This window comes from Colletotrichum scovillei (genome assembly GCF_011075155.1).
Source record: "Colletotrichum scovillei strain TJNH1 chromosome Unknown Contig00004, whole genome shotgun sequence".
Lineage (NCBI taxonomy): Eukaryota > Fungi > Ascomycota > Sordariomycetes > Glomerellales > Glomerellaceae > Colletotrichum > Colletotrichum scovillei.
The window spans coordinates 2,739,668-2,760,236 of NW_023336262.1; the positions used below are offsets into that span (position 1 = coordinate 2,739,668).

General features: G+C 53.3%; 2 protein-coding genes across 2 annotated transcripts; one reads left to right on the forward strand and one right to left on the reverse strand.

Annotated features, from left to right (window-relative positions):
• Positions 1-2,201: 2,201 nt before the first annotated feature.
• On the forward strand, positions 2,202-5,405 carry HER10_EVM0000261 (uncharacterized protein). The gene is made up of 3 exons (XM_035470051.1): positions 2,202-2,846; positions 3,370-3,389; positions 4,498-5,405. Exons 1-3 carry the CDS (start codon positions 2,760-2,762, stop codon positions 4,727-4,729), a joined length of 339 nt encoding a protein of 112 aa, XP_035334564.1. The 5' UTR covers positions 2,202-2,759; the 3' UTR covers positions 4,730-5,405.
• A 1,737-nt stretch (positions 5,406-7,142) lies between these two features.
• Positions 7,143-12,820, reverse strand: HER10_EVM0007208 (hsp90-like protein). The gene is made up of 5 exons (XM_035483032.1): positions 11,332-12,820; positions 11,243-11,275; positions 10,098-11,191; positions 8,539-10,041; positions 7,143-8,472 (listed from the first exon to the last, which is right to left on the reverse strand). The coding sequence occupies exons 1-5, from the start codon at positions 12,173-12,175 to the stop codon at positions 8,032-8,034; spliced, it is 3,915 nt and encodes a 1,304-aa protein (XP_035335072.1). The 5' UTR covers positions 12,176-12,820; the 3' UTR covers positions 7,143-8,031.
• Between the last annotated feature and the right edge of the window lie 7,749 nt (positions 12,821-20,569).

Below are 20,569 nucleotides of genomic sequence, written 5' to 3' on the forward strand. Positions count from 1 at the left end.
ACAGGGCTGATGCTGTTCTTACGCGGGCATGCCCAGACACTGGGCCGCTGGCAGGCTGGTTGGCGAGAGAGTCTAGACTTCTACTAGGTGCAAGTGTATCTGTACAAGACTGTCCGTACAAGCGTAACGTAGGCCGCAGGCGCACAAAAGCATGACTTTGCAGTGAGCGAGCAAAGCAAGGCACGAGACGGGACTGGATTTGGCTGAAGTCATCCAGGGCGGAACCGTAAGTTACGGAGGAGGGCACATGGATGGACAGAGGGATGGGATCATTTGGGGGTTGTGGTGATGGGTGTGCGAACAAGGTTCCAATGACTGCGACACGGTGAATTCCAACATCTCGATCGCGAACGCCCATTTCCCAGTCATCGAGATTGAGCAAAATGCCACCAAGACTGAGAGAGATTGGACCGCCGCCAGTGCGTCAGAAAGCACTGGGTTTTGGTGTTTGGGATCCGATGTCATTGTTTTTTCACTGATCAGACACTGCAAAAGTCCGATCGGGATGGGATGGGGTTTTGGTTGGCATCTGGAAGTGTGCGGCGGCATCGAAAAAAAGAAAAAGAAAGAAGGAACACCTGGAAAAGCTAGTTGGGGGTTCTTTCCCAGCGCAGCGAGTGCCTGTAGGGGGTTTAGGAAGGGAATGTTGACAGTTTCCGGTGCGGTCCACCACGCCCAAGTGGGGTTAGCACCAGGACACTTCCTGCTAAGTAGGCGGTACCTCGAGACCTTCGACTGTACAGCCACCTGCCGCATTCCATGAGGTGACGTGAGGTACCTACATCAGGTACAAATACTCGGGTAGCTTTGTGATGACAACAGACTCAGTGCTGTACTTGCAACGGGGGAACCCAGGCTACGGCTCAGCATCCCACCCTTTCTTCACTCGCCCTGCTTGCCCCATAGTTATCTAATGCTATCGTGGTAGGGACGGAAAGTAAGGTAGAGGGATGACCTCACTTTCCCCAGTTATGTCTACGAAGAAGAAGAAGAAACAACAACTCACGGGCGAGATGTCAACCATCGAGCCTGCCTTTCACATCCGTCTACTGAACATCGGCAGGAGAGCTGGAATTGCCATTCCGTCTACCGTGACAACATTGCAAATGGATGTCAAAATCCTATCCGAGTCACACGGGTTCGAACAATATGTCCGTTCAAGGCCTTTCCGTGCCTACCTACCTACCTCCCATCGCAAGGTACCATCCCATTCAAAAGTGAAGCAAACCATGGCAGTCACAAGCACAAGTCTGGAAGAATTTCCCGCTACCAACTGCCCAGTTCAATACAACACGACCCTCTGGCTTTCTGGCTGCATCGGCTCTGCTTTGATTCTGCAGTGGTAACCTGTCGGCAGGTTTCCAGGTTTTGCGTATACTGTAAAGGACGTTAGGGGAGGGGATGCGCTTGCAGGCAACAGCAGGCTTCGGATCAAATCAATCAACCTGGTTCCCGAAGCTTAGCTTGGCAACGATACTTTCTTGCCAACGGTGCGGCGGTGCACCCCCCAATATTGAGTGGGCCACGGGTGGGATGAATCTGCATCCTGTAATGGAATCGGAATCAGAAGTCGACTTCCCATCATCATCACGAGGACGGAAATGGTATTCCCGGCTCAAGATCAAGGCACCGACAGTCATATTGACCATATCTGATTTGGGGACAATCAGGCCGAAATTCCCGCGATAGTTTGACAATCCCTGCCTTATTATTTCGCACCTGTTGCCCAGGTAGTACTGTTGTAGTAACAACGCATCCGGAGATGCACGGGTCATTGCGATGAAGACATGATCGCGATACCACATTACGACGCTACTTACTCATTTCACATACACTGAGCAACCTCGTCGTTGTGGTCAGCAAAAGTTGAGGCTGAACAACGATGTTCAAGTCCACGAAGGGACATGCAGCAAAAGTGTTAGTGCCCAGAGGCGGATTCGAACCGCCGTCAACACGGATCGCTGTATAGAAGAACCACAACGTATCATCCTAACCAACTAGACGATCTGGGCCACTAGTTGAAGTTGTGTTTGGCGGAGAGCTCAATGTCTAAGAAGCGCAGCGGGGAGAGGTGTAGAGTTTCTCTAGTTTTCGTAGGCCCGTAACGGTCGTGCTTAGGTAAGCCGCGGGTACTATGCGTCCTCCCCAAGTGAGTGTGAGGGGTTCGAGTGACCGCGCATTGCTGCCGCCTATCGACGACACGCCGTTGAATCTACGGACGTCTCGAGACCCTACACTACAAAATTCCATTCATCCATCCCAGGAACATTCAATATCATCTATCCCCTGACACACGACACCGAATTATCGCCTTTTATTCGGCATTACCGAATCCCGGGTCATCTGGTACGCTGAGCCACCCAGAGAAGAGCTGGTCCCCTCAGGCCGGGAATCCACGCACGCTTGTCGCCCTACCTTGGCCAGAGCAAATCACTAACAAAGCTACAACAAAAAGTAGTACCGAGTATTCAACAGCGTATCGACGACTCGTCGACGACAAAACATCACGAGAAGGCGGCGCAAAAAAAGACGCCTAGTATCCGCATTTCCCACCATTACGACACGTATACCAGGGTACGGGAAAGGGCAATCCACGGTATCGACAAAGGGTTGGATCGGTGGAGGATTAAAAAAAGAGGGCGACCCCTCCCATTAAGACCCCCAAATCAGGCCACTATCTTCTCCCCTTTTGTTTTTTCCCGGGCAGCTTTTTATTTTCTCGCCCTTTTGATTCGCCCGCTCATCACCATCTTCCGAACATGGCCCCAACATCCAAGGCGCCCGAGTCCGCCTCCCCGACAACGACCGGGCCCGATGGCGACTCGTCTGTGGATAACATTGCCCAGGTACGTGTGTGTTGTTACTGTTATCCCGTTGCACTACAATTCTGCAAGGCGGTTTGGTTTTGTCTTGGGACCCCGACACAGCAAGGGGCCTGGGGACACCTGAGCGGATCGCGCTGAACGGCGCAGAGCTTTAGGCTTAACCGCGGTCCCAAAGGTGGTTTTTTGCCCGTCTTTCTGTGCCTCGGTTTACCATCTACCCTGTGTTTCCCATCCTTTCCATTCTCCGTCTCTCTCTTTCGCAATCTCTCGTTCCGCCCCTAGATGCCTCACTCCGTCTCTCCTCCCCCGGTCACCTCGCTGAGTTCTGCGCCATCCGCCTTTGGCAGGCCCGTTGGCAGCTCCGCTGCTCTCCGCTCGTACATACGGAGCGGCTGGGGACTTGCCTGGTGCACGCACGCTGTAACTGCTGCAGAGGAGAGGAGAGGAAGTAAGGGCAAGTGAGGGCAGAAGGGGGTGGCATCGGATGGGAAAACCCCCCTACCTAGGCTGTTCCAGGGCTGACCACGTTCGGGGCACGTTCTAGGCCTACAAGGACCTGCTAAGGTACGCTCATTTGACGAGTATTTTTCCTTCATGTTACTCTGTCCCCCACTCTCGTCGTCTGCGAGCTTGAGTGTCAGCACCCCTTGTCTTCGCGCCCATGGCGTGAGGGAACGAAACGCCCCTCTCCCTGCTTCGCTCACCACAATGTTGAGAATGGCATGTTTGCACCCTGAACGAGTCGGAGCTGCCTCCGAAGCTGCGACCCCCGAGGGAGAGCGTATCGCTACGGATACCTACACTACCTTACGGTACTCAGCAGTCTGGCCCAGATTTTCTCACGGATCCTTGCGTGGCACAACAGCGGCGCGGCGCCTGTGCTCACATTCATTCGTTCGTGGGCAAGACATCACCAACCTTTCCACCTGGTGCAAATCCCCCTTTTTTTGCGAATGGCGTTCTCAGCCTTGGACTCTTCTTGGATTGGTGTCGGATTTTGCTCGATCCGGCATAGACTCGAAATCTAGCCAGAGGTCTTTTTTCCCCAGGCTCACAACCGCCGGTATTCTTACATTCTCGACTCTGCGGGGTCCTGTTCTAGCGAAGAGGGCCGTCCACGACCTAGCATTCCTCTGGTCGCTTTGCCCGCGATACCCTCTACGGGGGATGTCGCATCGAAGCGAGACACGCGATTTTATCGCTCGATCTGAGGCAGGGTGCTGGACGGGCTGTGGTCCGGCATTCTCTCATTCGCTGTTACAAAAACCCATGTGCGACGATGGCTTTCGGTTACCGCTTCCGCAGAAAGCCCATATCGTTGAAGTTCTAGACCCTCCCTTTGGCCCAGACTATCCGCTGGCACCGCGAGCCTAGAGGCGAATACGGCCTTGAGCATCTTACACCTCCAAGCCTAGCGCCCACATTCAGTCTCAGCCCATGAGCACTTCGCGACGCCCGGGGCCGTTGTCAGATCACACCCAAATACTATCTGCATCGCCAGACTTTGGGGGCTACTGCACTTCCCCTTGCTCCCCGCCGGGGTCTAGCCAAGCGGCAGGACCGAGAAGACAAATTCCCATGTTTCGTTACCCATTGAGATACGCCCTCGTGACCGCTATCATACACGCCATTCTTTTGAAGAGAATTTGGGCTAACCGCAAATTGCATACAGAGGCGAGCAGGCGGCCAGCGCACTCGAGGCCAACCTGACGAACCTCGAGGGTCGACTTGATGCACTGCTAGCCGCGTTCGAATCGGCTCAAGAGCCCAACGAGGACGGCACTGTGGCACCACCGCCCGGCCAAGATGCGAAGAAGCCGGACGACACGGTCCCTGCCAAAACCTCCAACGGTGGAACCCAGAGCCCCGAGTCCAAGTCTACCGAGGCGGCAAAGAAAGCCTAGATTCAGATCTACCTTTTGACGATGCGGCGCCGCCGCCGTCGCCGGCTATTAGGCACTGGTCTGTGGCTGCGTACACACACATTCGACGGCCGCATCGTGAAAGGGCACGAAGGGTCGGTCAGCATTTAGTTTGCGGTGTCACGAACTCGCGGTGCCACGGTGTTCTGGACCCGGGACCCCCATCCCTATTGCATTTGCATTGCATCGTATTCTCTGCCCTTTGCGGTTCCGCATGGAAGCGAATTCTGGGGTTTGCGACAAGACCAAAAGGTGGCGAAGAATGGGCGCCTGCATGCCCCAGGCACGACGATCCATGCTAGGGATCAGGGTTGCCCTCAACACGTGTATTAGCGGATTTTTTTTCTCTTGTCCCCGACCTTGACCTATCATATACATTCTCACCGACCGCATCCCGTCGTATATTGCAATCCCCCCCATTGATGTATCCGCGCGTACACGTGGTGACTTTTTCCTCTTTCTCTCTCGGGCTTCGCACAGGAGAGGGAGAGGAAGGTACATGGTATAAGGGTCCTTCTTTCTCACGGTAGGAATAGGGGATGGGAAGTTATCGAGATTGGGGCAAACCGGGGAGAGGCGAAGGCGAAACTGCGCGCAGCATTGCCGGATTTAGACGGCTTTTGCCACTCGCTTATTGCTATCTACATGTCCTAGGAACCACTCAACTTTTCCCTCCTTTTTTCCCATCCTTTGAAGAAGATCTAGAACCTGGTGATGCATGGATTAAAATGTGATTTGAAATGTGATTGAACTGTTTTTGATGTTGTGTCGGTGTGTGTACGGATATAGTGTGGTAGTTTGTGTGTGATAGTCTACCTAGACAGGAGCATAACCTCCTTCCTCACCTCCTTGCTTCCCTTGCACCCCCCGTCCCCGTCCACGTCTGCGTCTCACTCAAAGGGCCAGAAGGGACTCGGCCGACAATGTATGGACGTTTCGAACCCCCCCCCCCCCCTTTCAGCGCGGAGGAAAATCCCCCTCGCAATTCGCAGGGTTATCCGAACGGCGGGGGGAGGGGGCATCCAACGGCCGTTCCTGACACGCAGATCGTTGGTCAACGAATGAGAAGTGAGAGATGTGAACCCGATTTGGGGGGTGAATCGACAACGGACTCCCGATTAGAACGGTGTATAGTCCCAGTCTCCGGATCAAACGCTCCGTTTTTTATTATTGTTGTTGTTTTGGTGAGATCGTGATGGAGGCGAGAGCGAGAGCCCGGCTGGCTGGCAAGTGGCGATGTGGTTTTGGGCTGGCACGGCTGGTTTCTAGACTCCTGGAGACGGTTTGTATGTAGATCCTTGGATGCGGCGGCGGCTCTAACTTGTGCTGGTGTGTCCCCATGCATATTTATTCGTATGTGTGTATTTTAGGTGCCCATTTCCGCTCCCCGGTCCAATCGGGTGTGATAAGTGACATTGGGTATCAAGTCATGTTGTAGGTGGGTTTGCTTATGTGCTTGTTTACCTGACCCTTGGTTGAGAGTTGAGGAGGCTAACTGGCTCCCTGTTGCCCCCCTTGACGGCGGTCGTTGAACGGTTTTTGATAGCTCTCGGCCGTAAATATATCATTGTAACAAAAACAAGGATGTAAAGTGTAAACTTGGGTTGTCTGGGTAGAAGAAGCGAATCGAGCCTTTTTCCATGCTTTTCGTCTTTCAATAGCGTTGCGTTGTAGAATTTAACCGTTTAACATACAAGCGGGCTCTTATACTCGCGGATATTCTCGCAGCGGCGTCGAAATAAAGGTAGTGGTGATAGCGGAGACCGTCCATGGATCATGATGGATTGGGCGGTAAACGGCGGTAACATTTGATCGACGGGGGGAAAAAGTAAGAGAGAGAGAGAGAGAGAGAGAGAGGAAGGGGAAAACCTAGTTAGCCTCGTTGAAGAACAATAATGTTGACAACTATCTACCGGCTCTGCAAAGAGAATGTTCTCCCCTTATCTCCTATTGCTGATGCCAATCTTGCATTCAAAACGTCTTTTTGCGGAGTATAGACATGTCACATCGTCCCTGTTGATAAAACTTCCAACGAAATGGAGGGCAGAAATTTTGCTCGTGGTTGTTTGCAAGGAGATCCCTTTGACAGTTGAGCCTTCTATCTTAGGTAGGCACACTCCGTGCAAGACGTGAGATGTAAAGTATTATGGAAAAGAAATACAACGACTTGGCTACGTGGAAAGTTTATCAGGGCCGAGATGGCTTCTCAAGAGTGGGAAGAATATAGAAGACAGTCTTAGGGGGGATCGTACAAGAGGGCAAGTTAGATCACCCAAGATATCATGATACCCCATGAAGAACCGAACAAACAGCCAGCTGCATGTCTCCTCGTAGAAGAAATCATCACGCAGCCGTCTCACAAACTTTCAGGGTCACAAAGGAGAGCAGTTCAAGTCTGGGTATCCAGCCCGACCAAGGCGATCGGGCCTCTTTAATATCAAACGATGTAAAGTCTTCTGTCCCAACCCTATACCCAATAGACGCCCTTGTTGCTAGTACCTTGATCTCACTGATGATGGAAAATCCCAGATCCACGTCTCTTTGGCCCTGGCTATTGACCTTCTATGCTTGTTCCCAAGGAGACTAATGTCGTGGCCAGAGTCATCGACTCCAACTACTAACGTCTCCGAGAAGAAGAGAGCACAAAGCATAGCCATCTCATGTACTGGCTGTGTGGTAGGTGTCCCTCCTTGTCAAGCCTGAGTAATAAATGTAAAACTGCAATGGGAAGGTTAACAAACGGCAGAGAAGGGCGACAGCGTTGACACTCTGCCCTTTGCCCTTTGATGATGATGAAAAAAGTCAAAAAACGAAAACTCCTCAACGGCCTTCAGAGCCCAAATGTTGCCCTGCCTGGCCCGTCTGTATGCAAAGCCCATCTTGGAAATTCCTCCCGTGAACCAACCCACGAGCCTAGCTGCCCTCACTGCGTGGGCAAAACACTGCTGCACATGAACCCACTGTGTGAAATCTCGGACGCTGCTTTCCTCTTCTGTCTTGAGAAGCTCTTAGCCACTGAAGGAGGGGGGCCGAGCGGGCTGTATCGTATGTGATTTGGTGTGTGTGTAAGAGTGTCGAGTGAAAGGTAGGATGGGGAAGCGACGATGTGCGTGTTGTATCCATCAATGATCTTGTAACTCTTGGGGTATTTCATCGAAAACGATGTCAGTCGAATGTGGTTTACTCGGGGTTCCACTTGCGTTTTTTCTGAGCCTGTCCCTGCACATCCCAGTTAGGAACTATGTGACCTCAGTAGCAGCTGCGCGCACGAACAAGAAACCAAGTTAGCTTGTAAGGCTGCGCGAGTCGGAAAGGCCTTTACGTGCCCTAGAAATGGGGTCTTCCTGGTCTGCCGTTGCCACTGCTGGGCTGGCTGGACTGGGTCCCATGATTGGTTCTTTTGAAGTGAAGGATCGGGTCTCCAGAGGCGGGCGAAGATGAGACTGAGGATGCTCGTTGGAGCTTGCCTTGACTCTCGACTGCTGAGCCATATCCCTCTCCCGATTCTTCTCCAGAAGCTGACCGCCGAGGGTCGCACACTTGAGAATGGTCTGGATCAGGTGGTTCTGCTGCAGAGGCTTCGACAAGTACTCGTCCATCTGTGCCTGGATGCATTTCTCGCGATCACCCATCATGGCGTGGGCTGTCAGAGCAATAATGGGAGTACGATGCGAGCCCAGGCTGCGCTCGTACTCACGAATCTTGCCTGTTGCCTCGAAACCGCCCTGTTGGGAGTGGGATTAGCTTGCTATCAAAGATGGTCAAGTAGTAATAGAAATTCCGGGACTCACCATGATGGGCATCTGAACATCCATAAGAATAACGTCAAACTTCTTCGCCTTGATGGCCTCGACAGCCTCGAGACCGTTGCCAACAACCGTGACCACGTGGTGGTACTTTTCGAGAATCTTAACAGCAAGTCTCTGGTTAACCCGGTTGTCTTCCGCGAGAAGAATCTCGAAAGACTTGGTGTTGTCGGCCAGAGACGGCGTCGCGCGGTTCTCGAGAGCAGGAATCATGCCGTTGCCGAGATCCACAGCAGTGCAGGGCGTCGTCATGTATGATGTGATACCCAAGTCCAGGCACGACTTGAGGTTCACGTGAACGACAGGCGCTAGGAGAACGATGGGCAGGTACTTGAAGTCGTCCACGGATCTGAGCCTCCTGGCGGTATCGATGGAGTCGACAATAATGACATCGTACGGCATCGCCTGAGCGTCGCGAACGCTGGTGAGGATGGGGTTCTTCTCCGACTCGACAACGACGGGCTTGAGGCCAATCAAAGACAGCATTGTCTCGATCTGCTCTCCGTAGCCAGATTGCGACTTGTCGACAAAGAGAACCTCGTGACCCTTGTACGGCTTGATTTGCTTCTCGATGATCTCGACGCCGAGATCCGACAAGCGCACTCGACACGTAAAGTGGAACTCACTGCCTTGACCATGTTGGCTCTTAACCCACAGGTCGCCGCCCATGAGCTTAACAAGGCGCTTCGAGATTGAGAGTCCGAGACCGGTTCCGCCAAACTTTCTCGTCATTGAGCCGTCGGCCTGCTGGAAAGTGTCGAAAATGAGGTCAAGCTTATCCGCGGCAATGCCGATACCTGTGTCCGTAACGATGAATTCGATAGCGTACTGGTCAGGACCGCATGCCCAAACAACAGGATCGGCCTTCTTAATAGTCAGACTGACTTCGCCGTGTTCCGTGAATTTAATGGCGTTTCCGACCAGGTTCAGAATAATCTGCCTAAGACGGAATGAATCTCCAATGACGTGATCCGGCACGGAGCTGTCGACGCGGTAGGTGAGGTCGAGGAACTTCTCGTTTGCCTTGACTGCCAGTGTTTTGAGAGCATTGAATACCGTTCCTCGCAAAGTGTACGGGATCTCTTCTATAACCATCCTGCGTGCTTCGATCTTTGACAAATCTAGAATGTCGTCAATGATGGTGAGTAGACTGTTCGCCAGACTGTTGACAATATTCAACATCTCTCGCTGATATTGTGTCAAGTCCGTGTCTAGTGTCAGCTGCGTCATGCCGATAATGCCGTTCATGGGTGTACGAATTTCGTGAGACATATTTGCCAGGAACTCGGACTTGGTTTTGTTGGCCAGCTCTGCCGCCTCACGAGCCTGCGTATTCCTCTGGATACTGTCCCGTAAATTGGACACCATCTGATTGATCTTTCGTTTGAGTTCGTCCATTTCGCCCGAAGCTTCCACTTCGACAAGTTTCGTGAAGTCTCCGTCTGTTGCCAAGTTCGTAATGTCTGAGAACGCACGCACTTGAGTTGTCTAATGAAGCAGTCAGAAACGCAAAGACCCAATGTCATAGACTGTTTCGCACTTACCAAATTACTAGCCATGGTATTCACATCAGTCGTGATCTCGCGCCAACGACCCTTTAAGCCGGCAGGATCTGCTTGCGCGCCCATTTTGCCGTCGACGCCGACGTCTCTGGCCACTCTTTGCACTTCATTACAGAAGTTGGAAAGCCTATCAACCATGTTGTTTATCGTTTCTTTGAGGACGAGTATTTCTCCTTGGGCTTCAACCTCAATCTTCTGGCTCATGTCGCCATTTGCGATGGCTTGGGTGACGGTCGAGATACTGCGGACCTGTATCGTAAGATTTGAGGCCATGGTGTTGACATTTTCGGTGAGATCCTTCCATTTGCCTTCCACGTTGTCGACCTGGGCTTGTCCACCGAGCGTACCGTCAGTGCCGACTTCCCTGGCGACCTTGCTGACCTCAAAGGCGAAAGTGCCGAGGCGGTCCACCATGGTGTTGATAGTGTTCTTCAGATCGAGAATTTCACCTCGGACGGGTACTCTTATCTTCTCCGTAAGGTCGCCGTTCGCCACAGCCGTTGTGACCTTGGCAATTGCGCGCACTTGTGTCGTCAAGTTCATGGCCATGCCGTTGACGTTCTCGGTGAGATCTCTCCAGGTTCCTTCGACATCATGAACAGTGGCTTGGCCACCAAGCCTGCCTTCCGTTCCTACCTCTCGGGCAATCTTGGTTACCTCGCGGGCAAATTGCTGAAGTTGCTTCACCATGGAGTTGATGGTAGACTTGAGATCAAAGATTTCTCCCCTGCAATCCGCCTGTACGTTTTGTGTGAGGTCGCCCTTGGCCACAGCAGTTGTTACCTTGATGATGTCTCGTACTTGTGTCGTTAAGTTGTTTGCCATTGCGTTGACGTTGACCGTTAGTTCATTCCACATGCCTTTGACTCCCTCGACGTCGGCTTGACCACCAAGAATACCTTCAGTTCCTACATCGCGGGCTACTCGAGTGACTTCGGAGGCAAATGTTCTCAGTTGGTCTACCATGGTGTTGATCGTTTGTTGCAGTTGCAGGATTTCTCCTCTGGCGGGGCGTTCGATTTTCTTGGTCAGGTCACCGTGGGCGACAGCAGTGGTTACTGATGCGATTTCTCGCACTGCGGTTTGTTAGTAGAGTTCTAAAGTACGGTTTGCGCGTAATTGCTTACCTTGATCTGTGAGATTTTGGGCCATAACGTTGACTGAAATAATTGGTTAGCAGAGAGACTCAAAATCATGGGCCACAATCTAGGCGCACCATTGTCCGTCAACTCTTTCCAAGTACCGTCGACACCCTCGATGCGAGCCTGCCCGCCGAGCAAACCCTCGGTTCCGACCTCGCGGGCGACGCGGGAGACTTCGCTTGAGAAAACCTGTAGCTGATCCATCATAGTGTTGATTGTCCGTTTAAACGTGGTGATTTCAGGGTCCATTTCGACGGTGTTCATGCGGACCTTCTTGGAAAGGTCTCCGCGCGCAACGGCTGTGACGATCTCACCAATCTCTCGCAGGGCTTTCTGGAAGGCCTCGTTCGCCTTTTGGTGCTTCCATAGTTCCCGCTCCAGAGTCGCAACTCTCTCTTGTTCGATCTTGAAGAAGGCCTGTTCCTGGAGTTCCTTTTGCTCAAGGAGCTGGGCGGATACGCTGCTGATTTCCTGTCTCGCGCTAGAAATTCCTTTCTCCTGGTCAAGTACCTTCTCTTGCAAGCTCTCCAAGGCTTCGTCAGTCAGCGGGCTGTCTGCGAGGCTCGGATCGGCTGTGGCGGTACCTTCGCGTTGGAACTTGGTGGGCCCGGCGGCAACAGTGCGGCTGTTGGAGGATGACGGTGATGCGCCGTCGGAATCGTCGCCAAAGAGGGAACCGTGGACTTCGTTGGGCGTTTCCGGGAAAGCTACCGAGGCGTGGGCTCGACTCTCGAGCTTTTCGATTCTTTGGGCAAGCTTGGCAAGCTCGTTCTCGAGGCTTCGCTTGGCGGGGGTATCTCGACCTGGGAGCTCGATCCGCGCATCAACCTTGAAGGGAAGGGACATTGGCGTCGTGCCATCAGCGGCGAGGGATTGCACAATGGCCGCAGCAGCGGCCAATGCTGAGTCGTCGACCATGTTGAATTATTGTCTGTGGTTTGAATCTGCAAGCAGAGCAGAGAAGACGCTGCTTGTGATGTTGTGAGGCGGGGTTCGTGGGTGGTTGAAAATATGTAGGCCGAGGCTGGAGAGTTTGGACGGGAAACGGCGGGCGGGTATAGATCAAGAAGAGTTGTGGTCAACCAGCAGCATATTAGCTCAGTGAAGGCCTGGAACCAATGTGAATGTCGAAATCGGTAGCTTTTGGTCAGAAGCCAAGTCGTTCAACACTTCCTCGAATCTCGTCGACCCGATGTGTCAAAGACGATGGTGCTCCTATTTTTTTTCTTCTGCGGAGCGAAGGTGATTTGGGGGGATGTTGGGAAGGGGAGGAGTAAAGAAGGAGGTGGTGTTGGTGGGTTGGCAATATGAAGCAAGAGGACGAGGAGAGGAAAAAAAAAAAAAAGCAACGAGGCGAGCAAATAGCGAGGAGACACGCCCCGAAAGCGGTCAGGCGGATAAGGTAGGACGAGTGAGCTACTAGAGGCTAGAGGTCGCAAAGGAGCAGAACAGAGCGAGAGAGAAGAACTACTGCGTAAGAAGTACAGCGCTCTGGAGTATTCGTAGGTGAAGAGGAGATAAGGCGGAACATGAAGTACCTTGGACCGGGGGGTTGGACGGATACCACAGCGGGTTAAGGAGGGCGGATGTAGGGATTGGGGTGGGATGGGACGGCGAGGGGGGATGCTTGGGAGCAGAGGTGGGGAGCAAGATTGGTCGACGAGGCGAACGGTGAATTGGTCGTAGGACGAATGGTCCTTCTGGCGCAACACTTGGATTTCCCCTTCTCCCGCTCACTGCTGTTTCCCCTTTGCATGATTGGCGCTATTTGGTTAACCTGTCGCTGGTTGGATACTGAACGTTCAGGGAGAGAGGGATTCATCGGCACCGTCTCCGTGTGTACATCGCCATCAGGTGGATGGATAGGCTGATAGGGTAGACACGTAGTCGGTACTCGGGATGCGCATCGAAAATCGTTGCATCAAGATGTAGATTCTACGCCTAGACGGTGAGCTGCAATGCGCCTGGGATCACCAGAGATGGGGTAGAGGCTCCCCCGTACTCGGTACCTCACGGAGCAGGTACTTGAGAAATACATCTGTAGGTCGAGGGTGCAAAATGGGGCAAACTGACGGCGCTAGTATAAGTCGGTCCAGCCTTGCGTGTACTTTGTGCCGCCAGAGTTGCGGCAAGAGGTACATGCTGAGTCGAATAAATCCCGGCAGCACCCAAGAGGCACCCGGCGAATGAGACGGGCCTATGTGGAGTAGTTCTCCGTCAGGGGGGGCCACGAAGGACTCTCTCGCGCAAAGCAATTCGCTCCTCCAGCCCGCGGCCGACATGGAATACGAATGGTGATCGGTCGACCATCTTTCCTAACCCAGCGCAAGCGTCCACGCCCCAAAGGGGATTGTCAGAGGTCGACGGTGTGCTTGGCCCAAGGTCGTAGGCAATTTCAGTGATGAACACTGGCTTGAATGGCTGTTGTGCCCCTCCTCCTCCAAGCCCGACTTGTCTTTGCAACGTCAGTGGGAGGATGAACAAGTATCTCAATGTACCTACCCAGGTCAAGGGATAGGTAAGGTAATGCCTCGTACGCTCCCCGTGGGCATTAGACATGCTCTCTCTACCCTTACGTTCCTCCTTCTCTCTCACCTCTCACCTATCACTTGATTGATGGACAACACTGCCTCTCTGCATCTCATCGGTCTCTACGGAGTGGCCATGTGCCATACACCGTACTCAATAGCCAATGTCTGTGTGCCTGCCTTTTCGCCCACTCCGTTCACACTTCTATCACAGACATTAGGAACTGTCGATGCTCAAGACAGATTCAACAGCCCATCCGTGCATCTCACAGTTCCGTGACCACCGCCTCCCTTTCCACCGTCCTTTCGCTCCCCTACTTAGGCTCTGGGTACCTTACTGATAGGAATGGGATGGGGGCCAGACTAACCGTAACTACCTTAGTCCAGACGGTCGGAATGAGTCTACTCCTCGTCTGGCGATTCTGCCGTCTGGAGTCTACGCATTCGGCCTTGTCGACCGTTGCCGCCACCTGTCCACCTGGCTGAGGCGGCTTGCCTGATATCTCATCTCGCAGTCTTCGTATCCCGTCAACCTCGAGCCGAAGGGCTTCCGCATGCTTCACTACATGTATCTGTACGCAGTCAAGCAGTATCCGTGCCCGGTCTCCAATATTTGCTAGGCGAGAGACAAAAAGGAGCCGTATCGTAAGGGAGATGCGTGCTAATGGCGTATCCGTTCTTCGTACACTACACCACCACACCAACCACATACACACAGTAGACGTCTGCAGGGGTGCAGAAGTGCTAATTGCTACTCTCTCGACCCCGGTCTGTCAGCGCGTGTTCTCCTGTGGCCTACCTGCAAAGTAACGACAGACTTGGTACCTATCCGTGGACTGTACGGATAGAGTCCTGTGGCTTGTGGCTGTTTGGGCACTTGCAGCAGCGCTCCCGAGGCGGCCTAGCGGTACGTGCTGGACGTGACGGAGGTGACGGGCGTGACAGGTTAGAACCGTTTTCTTTCGCGATTGGTGTGGGGAAAACCAACGCATATGCCCACGGTGGAGAACCTGGTTGGATGGATGCTTGCTTGAAAGTTGAGGTGACTTTCTTCTCCCTCCGCAAAAAAGTTGCGCCTCGGTTTTCACGGAATAGGGGTCTTGAGACTGAGCAGACAAAACATCACTTGTTGCTTCTCTCCAGGCTCCCTGACTCCCTCTCCAAGGTTGATGTCGTCCCTCATGCTGCCACACCACGAGGGTGCCACGGGTATCCGTATGTTGTATCCAACGAGTTTCCGGAGCTGGAGCACCGGCGATTGGTAGCGACGATGGTCTCCGTATGGAAAGGCAGGGTAGTATTTCTCAGCTGGGTGACGGCGGGAGGCTCCTGGCCGCCCCCATCCACGATTTGAACCGACTCCCATGGCCACCAACAGCGTTGCTTTGCATTCCCTTCTCGTCTCCACAACGGTAACCTGCGGCGCTCGCTCCTCCTCGCCGTTGTCCCTCTGCAGCTGCTACGCTGTGCCGCACATGGTGGAGCGGCCAGCCGCTGTAAGCCTGTGTCTGTAGGCCAGTAATGAGGATACCAACTAATACCAACAAACTTGAACGGCAACGGTTTCTTAGGTAAGGTATGCCTCCGCGGCCCGCTTCAGATCCAGGATCGGGTCCAGAGTGGGCGAGTCCACGGTTTAGAGAGTCGAGAGGAGTCGAGATTCGATAAATCCGGACAGGCCTAGCCGCCCGGCTGTCACATGGCGCATCAGGGAATGCCCGTGCTTGGTTTGCCTGCCCCAACCTCAACTCTCCCCTCTGCATTGTTTGCAAGCATGGGAAGTTGGGAACCAGTTCCAGATTCAGCAGCTGATATCGAGATCGAGATTCCCACAATGGAGAGGGCGAACATACCCTTAGTCAAGCTTCTCTTTTTGTAAAGGGATAGGTAGTCTCTTGTCACTGGCTTGAGTGTTGTACTCTCCGACAGACGGAAGCCAGCCGGGCAAATATAGTGCGTAACTGCAGGTAAAGTATAGATAGATGCGGAAAATGGCACTCAGTTGCTGCGTGCTACGAGCTGAAGACGTCGATGAGGTAAAATAGACAGTGCCAGAGATAAGCACGCACGTGATACTTATCTTTCTTACCTTACCTACCTCAGGTTCCTTCCATTCCTCCCTCAACTACTCCGTACCTACCTTACCTACGGAGTATCAAATGTGCCTCCTTCCTGCATCTGCGCTGGGCTCCTGCGGGAAAGAAGAGAAAAGAAAGAAAGTGCGAGCTAACTCACTGTGAAGCAAGTGCCAGGGGTCCAAGGTCAGGGGTCCCGTCGTCCCATCCCGATCCCATTTCTCTCCCCCCTCTTACACGGTGCACCTTCCTATCTTCCTCCGCCCAAACCAAACAAAGAAAGGAGCCACACACTTTCTTTGACTTCCCTCGACGTCCCTTGGAAAAACTTGGGGGACTTGGGGACTTCTCGAAAACATCGAGTGCTCGGCAAGTCGCCGTCCGTTGCCCCGCCCGTTACTTTAGTCTTTAGGTTGAGCTTGAAGTTTGCTCCGGTCACTGCCCAGGCGTGCGGCGTGCCAGTCTGCCAGCCTACAGGGAGTTATGGATGCCCACTCCCCTCCCATTCTCAACGTCTGACTTTCACACTAGGTACGGTACTAACGCCCACGAACGACACCGTCTGAGAGGCAGCCACTGCGATCGTCAGGGTCAACTCTCAAGGTTTCCACCCGTCAAGAACGACTGTCCGGGACGCCGTCCAAAGATCGACGCGCAATGCCTTCTTCGTCCGTTTCAACATCTCGCGTCGCTCGTCCTTTCATTACAACCGTATCGCTGGGATGCCCTCTAGATTTCGACTATCCTAGATCTCTGGCCTCCAATCCATGAGCCCTTGCAACCCATATTGCTCAACGTCCCTTACTTCCGTGCCCCCGCGCGTGGCTCTTTCCCCGGAAACGCATCCTCAGGACACCGCCTGGTTGACAGCCATTCAACAGTCCTCGTTAGTAACCAAGACAGCCCGAGCTTCTCACTGTTTGTGTCCCGTATTCAGTCTGTGCCTTTCACGCGGCATCGGCACGCCTCTGCCTCAAACCCATTTGTCGGCTCGGGCTGTTCTACAACCTAACATCAACGGCGGTACGGGTACGGATGCTGTGAGCCTGCCGCCTGCCGAGAAGCCCAAGCCATCGACGTCACTGTGGTCCACGAGATATCTAATCTGATTCGACCTCAGGCCACACCGCCCTGCACCGAGAGCGATCGTTGACTCGCGAAAGCTACTTGCTCAAGGAATGCCCATTTTTGGTCTTACCCTAGCGATCGCTTGTCCAAGAATACTTATGGATAAACGAGGTCGATGCCAGTCTCAGATTCGCTGTCTCCCCGAAGATGTCGTCGATGACTCGGTTGAGCCAGCCCGAAGACCTTCTTGGATAATTCTAGTCTGGAACTTCATCGACCATCCCACCTTTGCTCGCCTCAAAGCCCAACCGGCCACCCGGCAGTTTCCAAGAACTGTTCAGAACAGAGGCTGAGAATGGGTCTGGGCTTAACGCTGAACCCCTATTTTCCACGCACCTTTTGCCGCCATGCGAGCTAACAAGATTAAGTTTACTGGCAGGACCCTCACCGAGAGTTCCTTCGTTGTGCCAAACGCCAATGCCATACAAACAGCTGCTATAACACGATTCAACAGGCTTTACCACCAAACCATGACGCTTCGCAGGCCGCAGCCTATTGCAGGTAGCTTGGTCATTACATAGTCGCCAATGAACCCGTTGTTCATCTTGTTCCTGCCGCTGGGCCGATGATATAAGTCACTGTGAGCGGTGTGCTAGCCGGACAGTTTCCGACTACACTAGGTAGACCAGACCGCTTCCACTATTCAATAACAGTGATTCTGATATCAATTGAGTTGACGTTGAGCTCCGACGTTGTCTCGCGAGTTAACCTTGCTAGCAGATACAATATACATTCGTAACGATGATTACCACGGATCGTACTGGTGGTACCTGGAGACTGCGCTTCGAGCCCAATTGGGTACGTAATCGCTACCAGCATGTTACGGAAAGGCATGGGCTCGGAATCAATTGACAACCTTGGGTTGCGTTTGCGAAGAGCAATCTTCAGCTCGCGGTATTCCCAGGCCATTTTCCTCAGTGACCGTTGAGATTGAAGAGGTCTACTCAAGCCATGCGCTTTCGTAACAAAGGTTGCTAGGTGTTTCCTGGCATCTTCACCTCAAGGTCTCGCGCTGCCCACATGGCAAGCCTCATGGAGCAGCCAAAGCATTGTCTCTGCCTTGCATGGCTGCTGGAAATGGAGACTGCGGTTGCACGATGCCGGGCCATGGGACTGTTCAGCGTATCATATTCCGAGCTCCCACGAAGGACCCTGCAGCAATAATTGACTCGTATCAGCGCCGTGGTTAACACGCACCCAACCGTGAGTCGCGACTTTCAAGGGGTACCATCTCCGCACTAACCGTCCGCCAAGCCGTGACCCGACCAGCAACACCATTGTTCTCGACAGAAACTTTCTTGCGAAGCATCAAGCCACACACAAGTCTCTGACAGTTGATTCAAAAAGAAGATCGAGTGGAACTCACCTTGAGACGGTCATAGACAACCTTGGGCAACGGCGACTCCGTGAGCCACCAACGGGGCCATTTCTTTCTTGCTATAGCGCTAAAGGCTAGAATGACTTTTTTTTCTGGATCACGGATGCGTTCGTCTCCCCCCACTCGTCTCATCCGGTGAAAGGATGAAGTCTGGTATCCTTGAACAAGATCGGGGGGCTCGGCATACTTGCCACTGCAACCCGCATCCACCAATCTATGGACTGTACGCCAGTCACCGCTCCAAGCGTACGTTTTGTGTCGGCGACAGGTCGCTTCGTCAGCAGACGTCCCAATAAATCGGTGTTTACCGATGAGAAAGTATGCAAAGCGTTCCATTGTCTTTCATTGGTCTGTTGGTCCCCCTCGTCGATGCGGTTATCCTGAAAGCAACCCGTTACGCTGGTCCAACCATAGTCCTGGTAAGGGTTCGTGCTGCGAGCTTCTCCAGAAGAATGTCACGCTGTCGAACTTCCGTTCCCACGACGGTGGATTGGATAACAGAGACACGGCGAAAGTCCAGGGCTAGCCGCCATGGGAAGATGCAAATCCGCTTTACCCTCCCTCGGCAAAAATCGTGGCTGCCATTTCGACATGCCAGCGGTGATTCTCTCGGCCGGCTCTTGTCGGAGCTCACTCGGAGCTATTATGGCTTTGATACTCGCGGCCAGCCTCCGTCCTCGACCCGCCACTCCGTCCACATCCAGCAGCACAGCTGACACCGCAGTAGTAATCTACGGAATTACGTGGATTTTGAAGTTTCAGAACACAGAACGTAATACTACGTGGAAGATGTGTTACATGCTGCCCAATTTGGCGGACATCGGGGAGGCTCTATCTTAACTCCTGTGTGGCTATCGATAAGTGGTGCTGGTCAAGCCCGTCTCTCACTGTCGATAACTTCGCCCGAGTCAAGCTCTTGTTCGAAGCAGCAGCCTCACTCATCAACGTCAGGGAACCGTTCTCTTGCAAGCATTACGGTTGCTAAGAGCACTCCATCCGTATACGGTCAAGAGTGCGGACGAGGGTCCATTTCTACGGTTCTCTTTCTGGGGGCAACCGCATTTCCCTCCGAACCTTGGGCTCAGAGCAATGCTTGGGCGACGACAACTCCAACCTTCCACATGCCTTGAACACAACACCCGCGAGGCCCAAGCACAGGGGATCATCCTAGGAAAAGAATTCAATTGCACTCCACCCACGACCCCGACCGACAGCCAACGACCCAAGGTATGCGCTCTTATGGTCTTCATGCAAGTGCAAATCGCGCGCAATCGCAAGACAATCACGATCTTGCTCCACGCAACGTCATCGAAGAACGGGCTTAGAGTTGCCATGACACAGCGGGCTGCCCGCTGGATTCGGAGAAAATATATCTCTGACCTGGCACAAGCTCCCTCTATATCTTTGACTTTGATACTATACCAGGCGGACCCAGCTTCCCCAGGATTACCCAAGACTCGACAAACCAGAAGTGTGTATACTGCCTGCTAGAGCTCTCCGCAACCGCAGGCGTTCGGCCGTCCCATGCTATCAACTTACTTTTCAACTCCAACCCCGAAACCCTGTACCCAACCCAAAGGCGGACGATCGTAATAACCCCTTGATGGCACAGGTTGGAACTTGGAGATCAGAACACGTTGAGCGGCATTTTGAGTTGGTGACGTGTGCTTTCTTCACATGCGTGCACGCGACCATGGTTCGGTTGAGAGAATTGAGCCAAGAGGAGAGGGGCTGGCGCATGAGCGCTTCGCGATGCCCTCAGCCGACTGAGGATATTGGGCCTTGGAATAGGAAAGCCTTTTTCTTTCTTTTCCCTCCTTTTTTGGCTTCCACCCCGCGTCAAGAATCAGGCCAGGGGCCTGTCTGATGGAACTGTCCCGGTCGACCCTCGCGGCGTTTGACTTGGGGATCGATGCACCGTAACCTACCCCCCCACCCTCCCTTCTCTATGTAGGCCCTCTACCTCTCAGGGCCGTTCTCGACCGTTTCTCGAACCCCTCCGCGGACGGCCGTCTTGCGGAGTCGTCTGTTGCATGGGCTCCGGGCCGTTCCCCAAGCTTCGACGGCGCATACGGGAGAACGTGTGTGACGGTGGCCGAGACCCCTCCGCCTGTCACTCCGTCATTTCATGTGCGTGTGACGACGTTTCTCGGCCCCGGGGAGCATCATTCGCGATGGAATGAACACACTGGAGGGGTATTCT

Bases quoted from the DNA above. Each gene is read 5' to 3' on its own strand.
- HER10_EVM0000261 (XM_035470051.1), top strand. From the start codon at position 2,760: ATGGCCCCAACATCCAAGGCGCCCGAGTCCGCCTCCCCGACAACGACC. The intron at 2,847-3,369 runs GTACGTGTGTGT...GGCACGTTCTAG, and splicing joins CTGTGGATAACATTGCCCAG to GCCTACAAGGACCTGCTAAG. The intron at 3,390-4,497 runs GTACGCTCATTT...AATTGCATACAG, and splicing joins GCCTACAAGGACCTGCTAAG to AGGCGAGCAGGCGGCCAGCG.
- HER10_EVM0007208 (XM_035483032.1), bottom strand. From the start codon at position 12,175: ATGGTCGACGACTCAGCATTGGCCGCTGCTGCGGCCATTGTGCAATCC. The intron at 11,276-11,331 runs GTGCGCCTAGAT...CAATTATTTCAG, and splicing joins GAAAGAGTTGACGGACAATG to TCAACGTTATGGCCCAAAAT. The intron at 10,042-10,097 runs GTAAGTGCGAAA...CTGCTTCATTAG, and splicing joins ATACCATGGCTAGTAATTTG to ACAACTCAAGTGCGTGCGTT.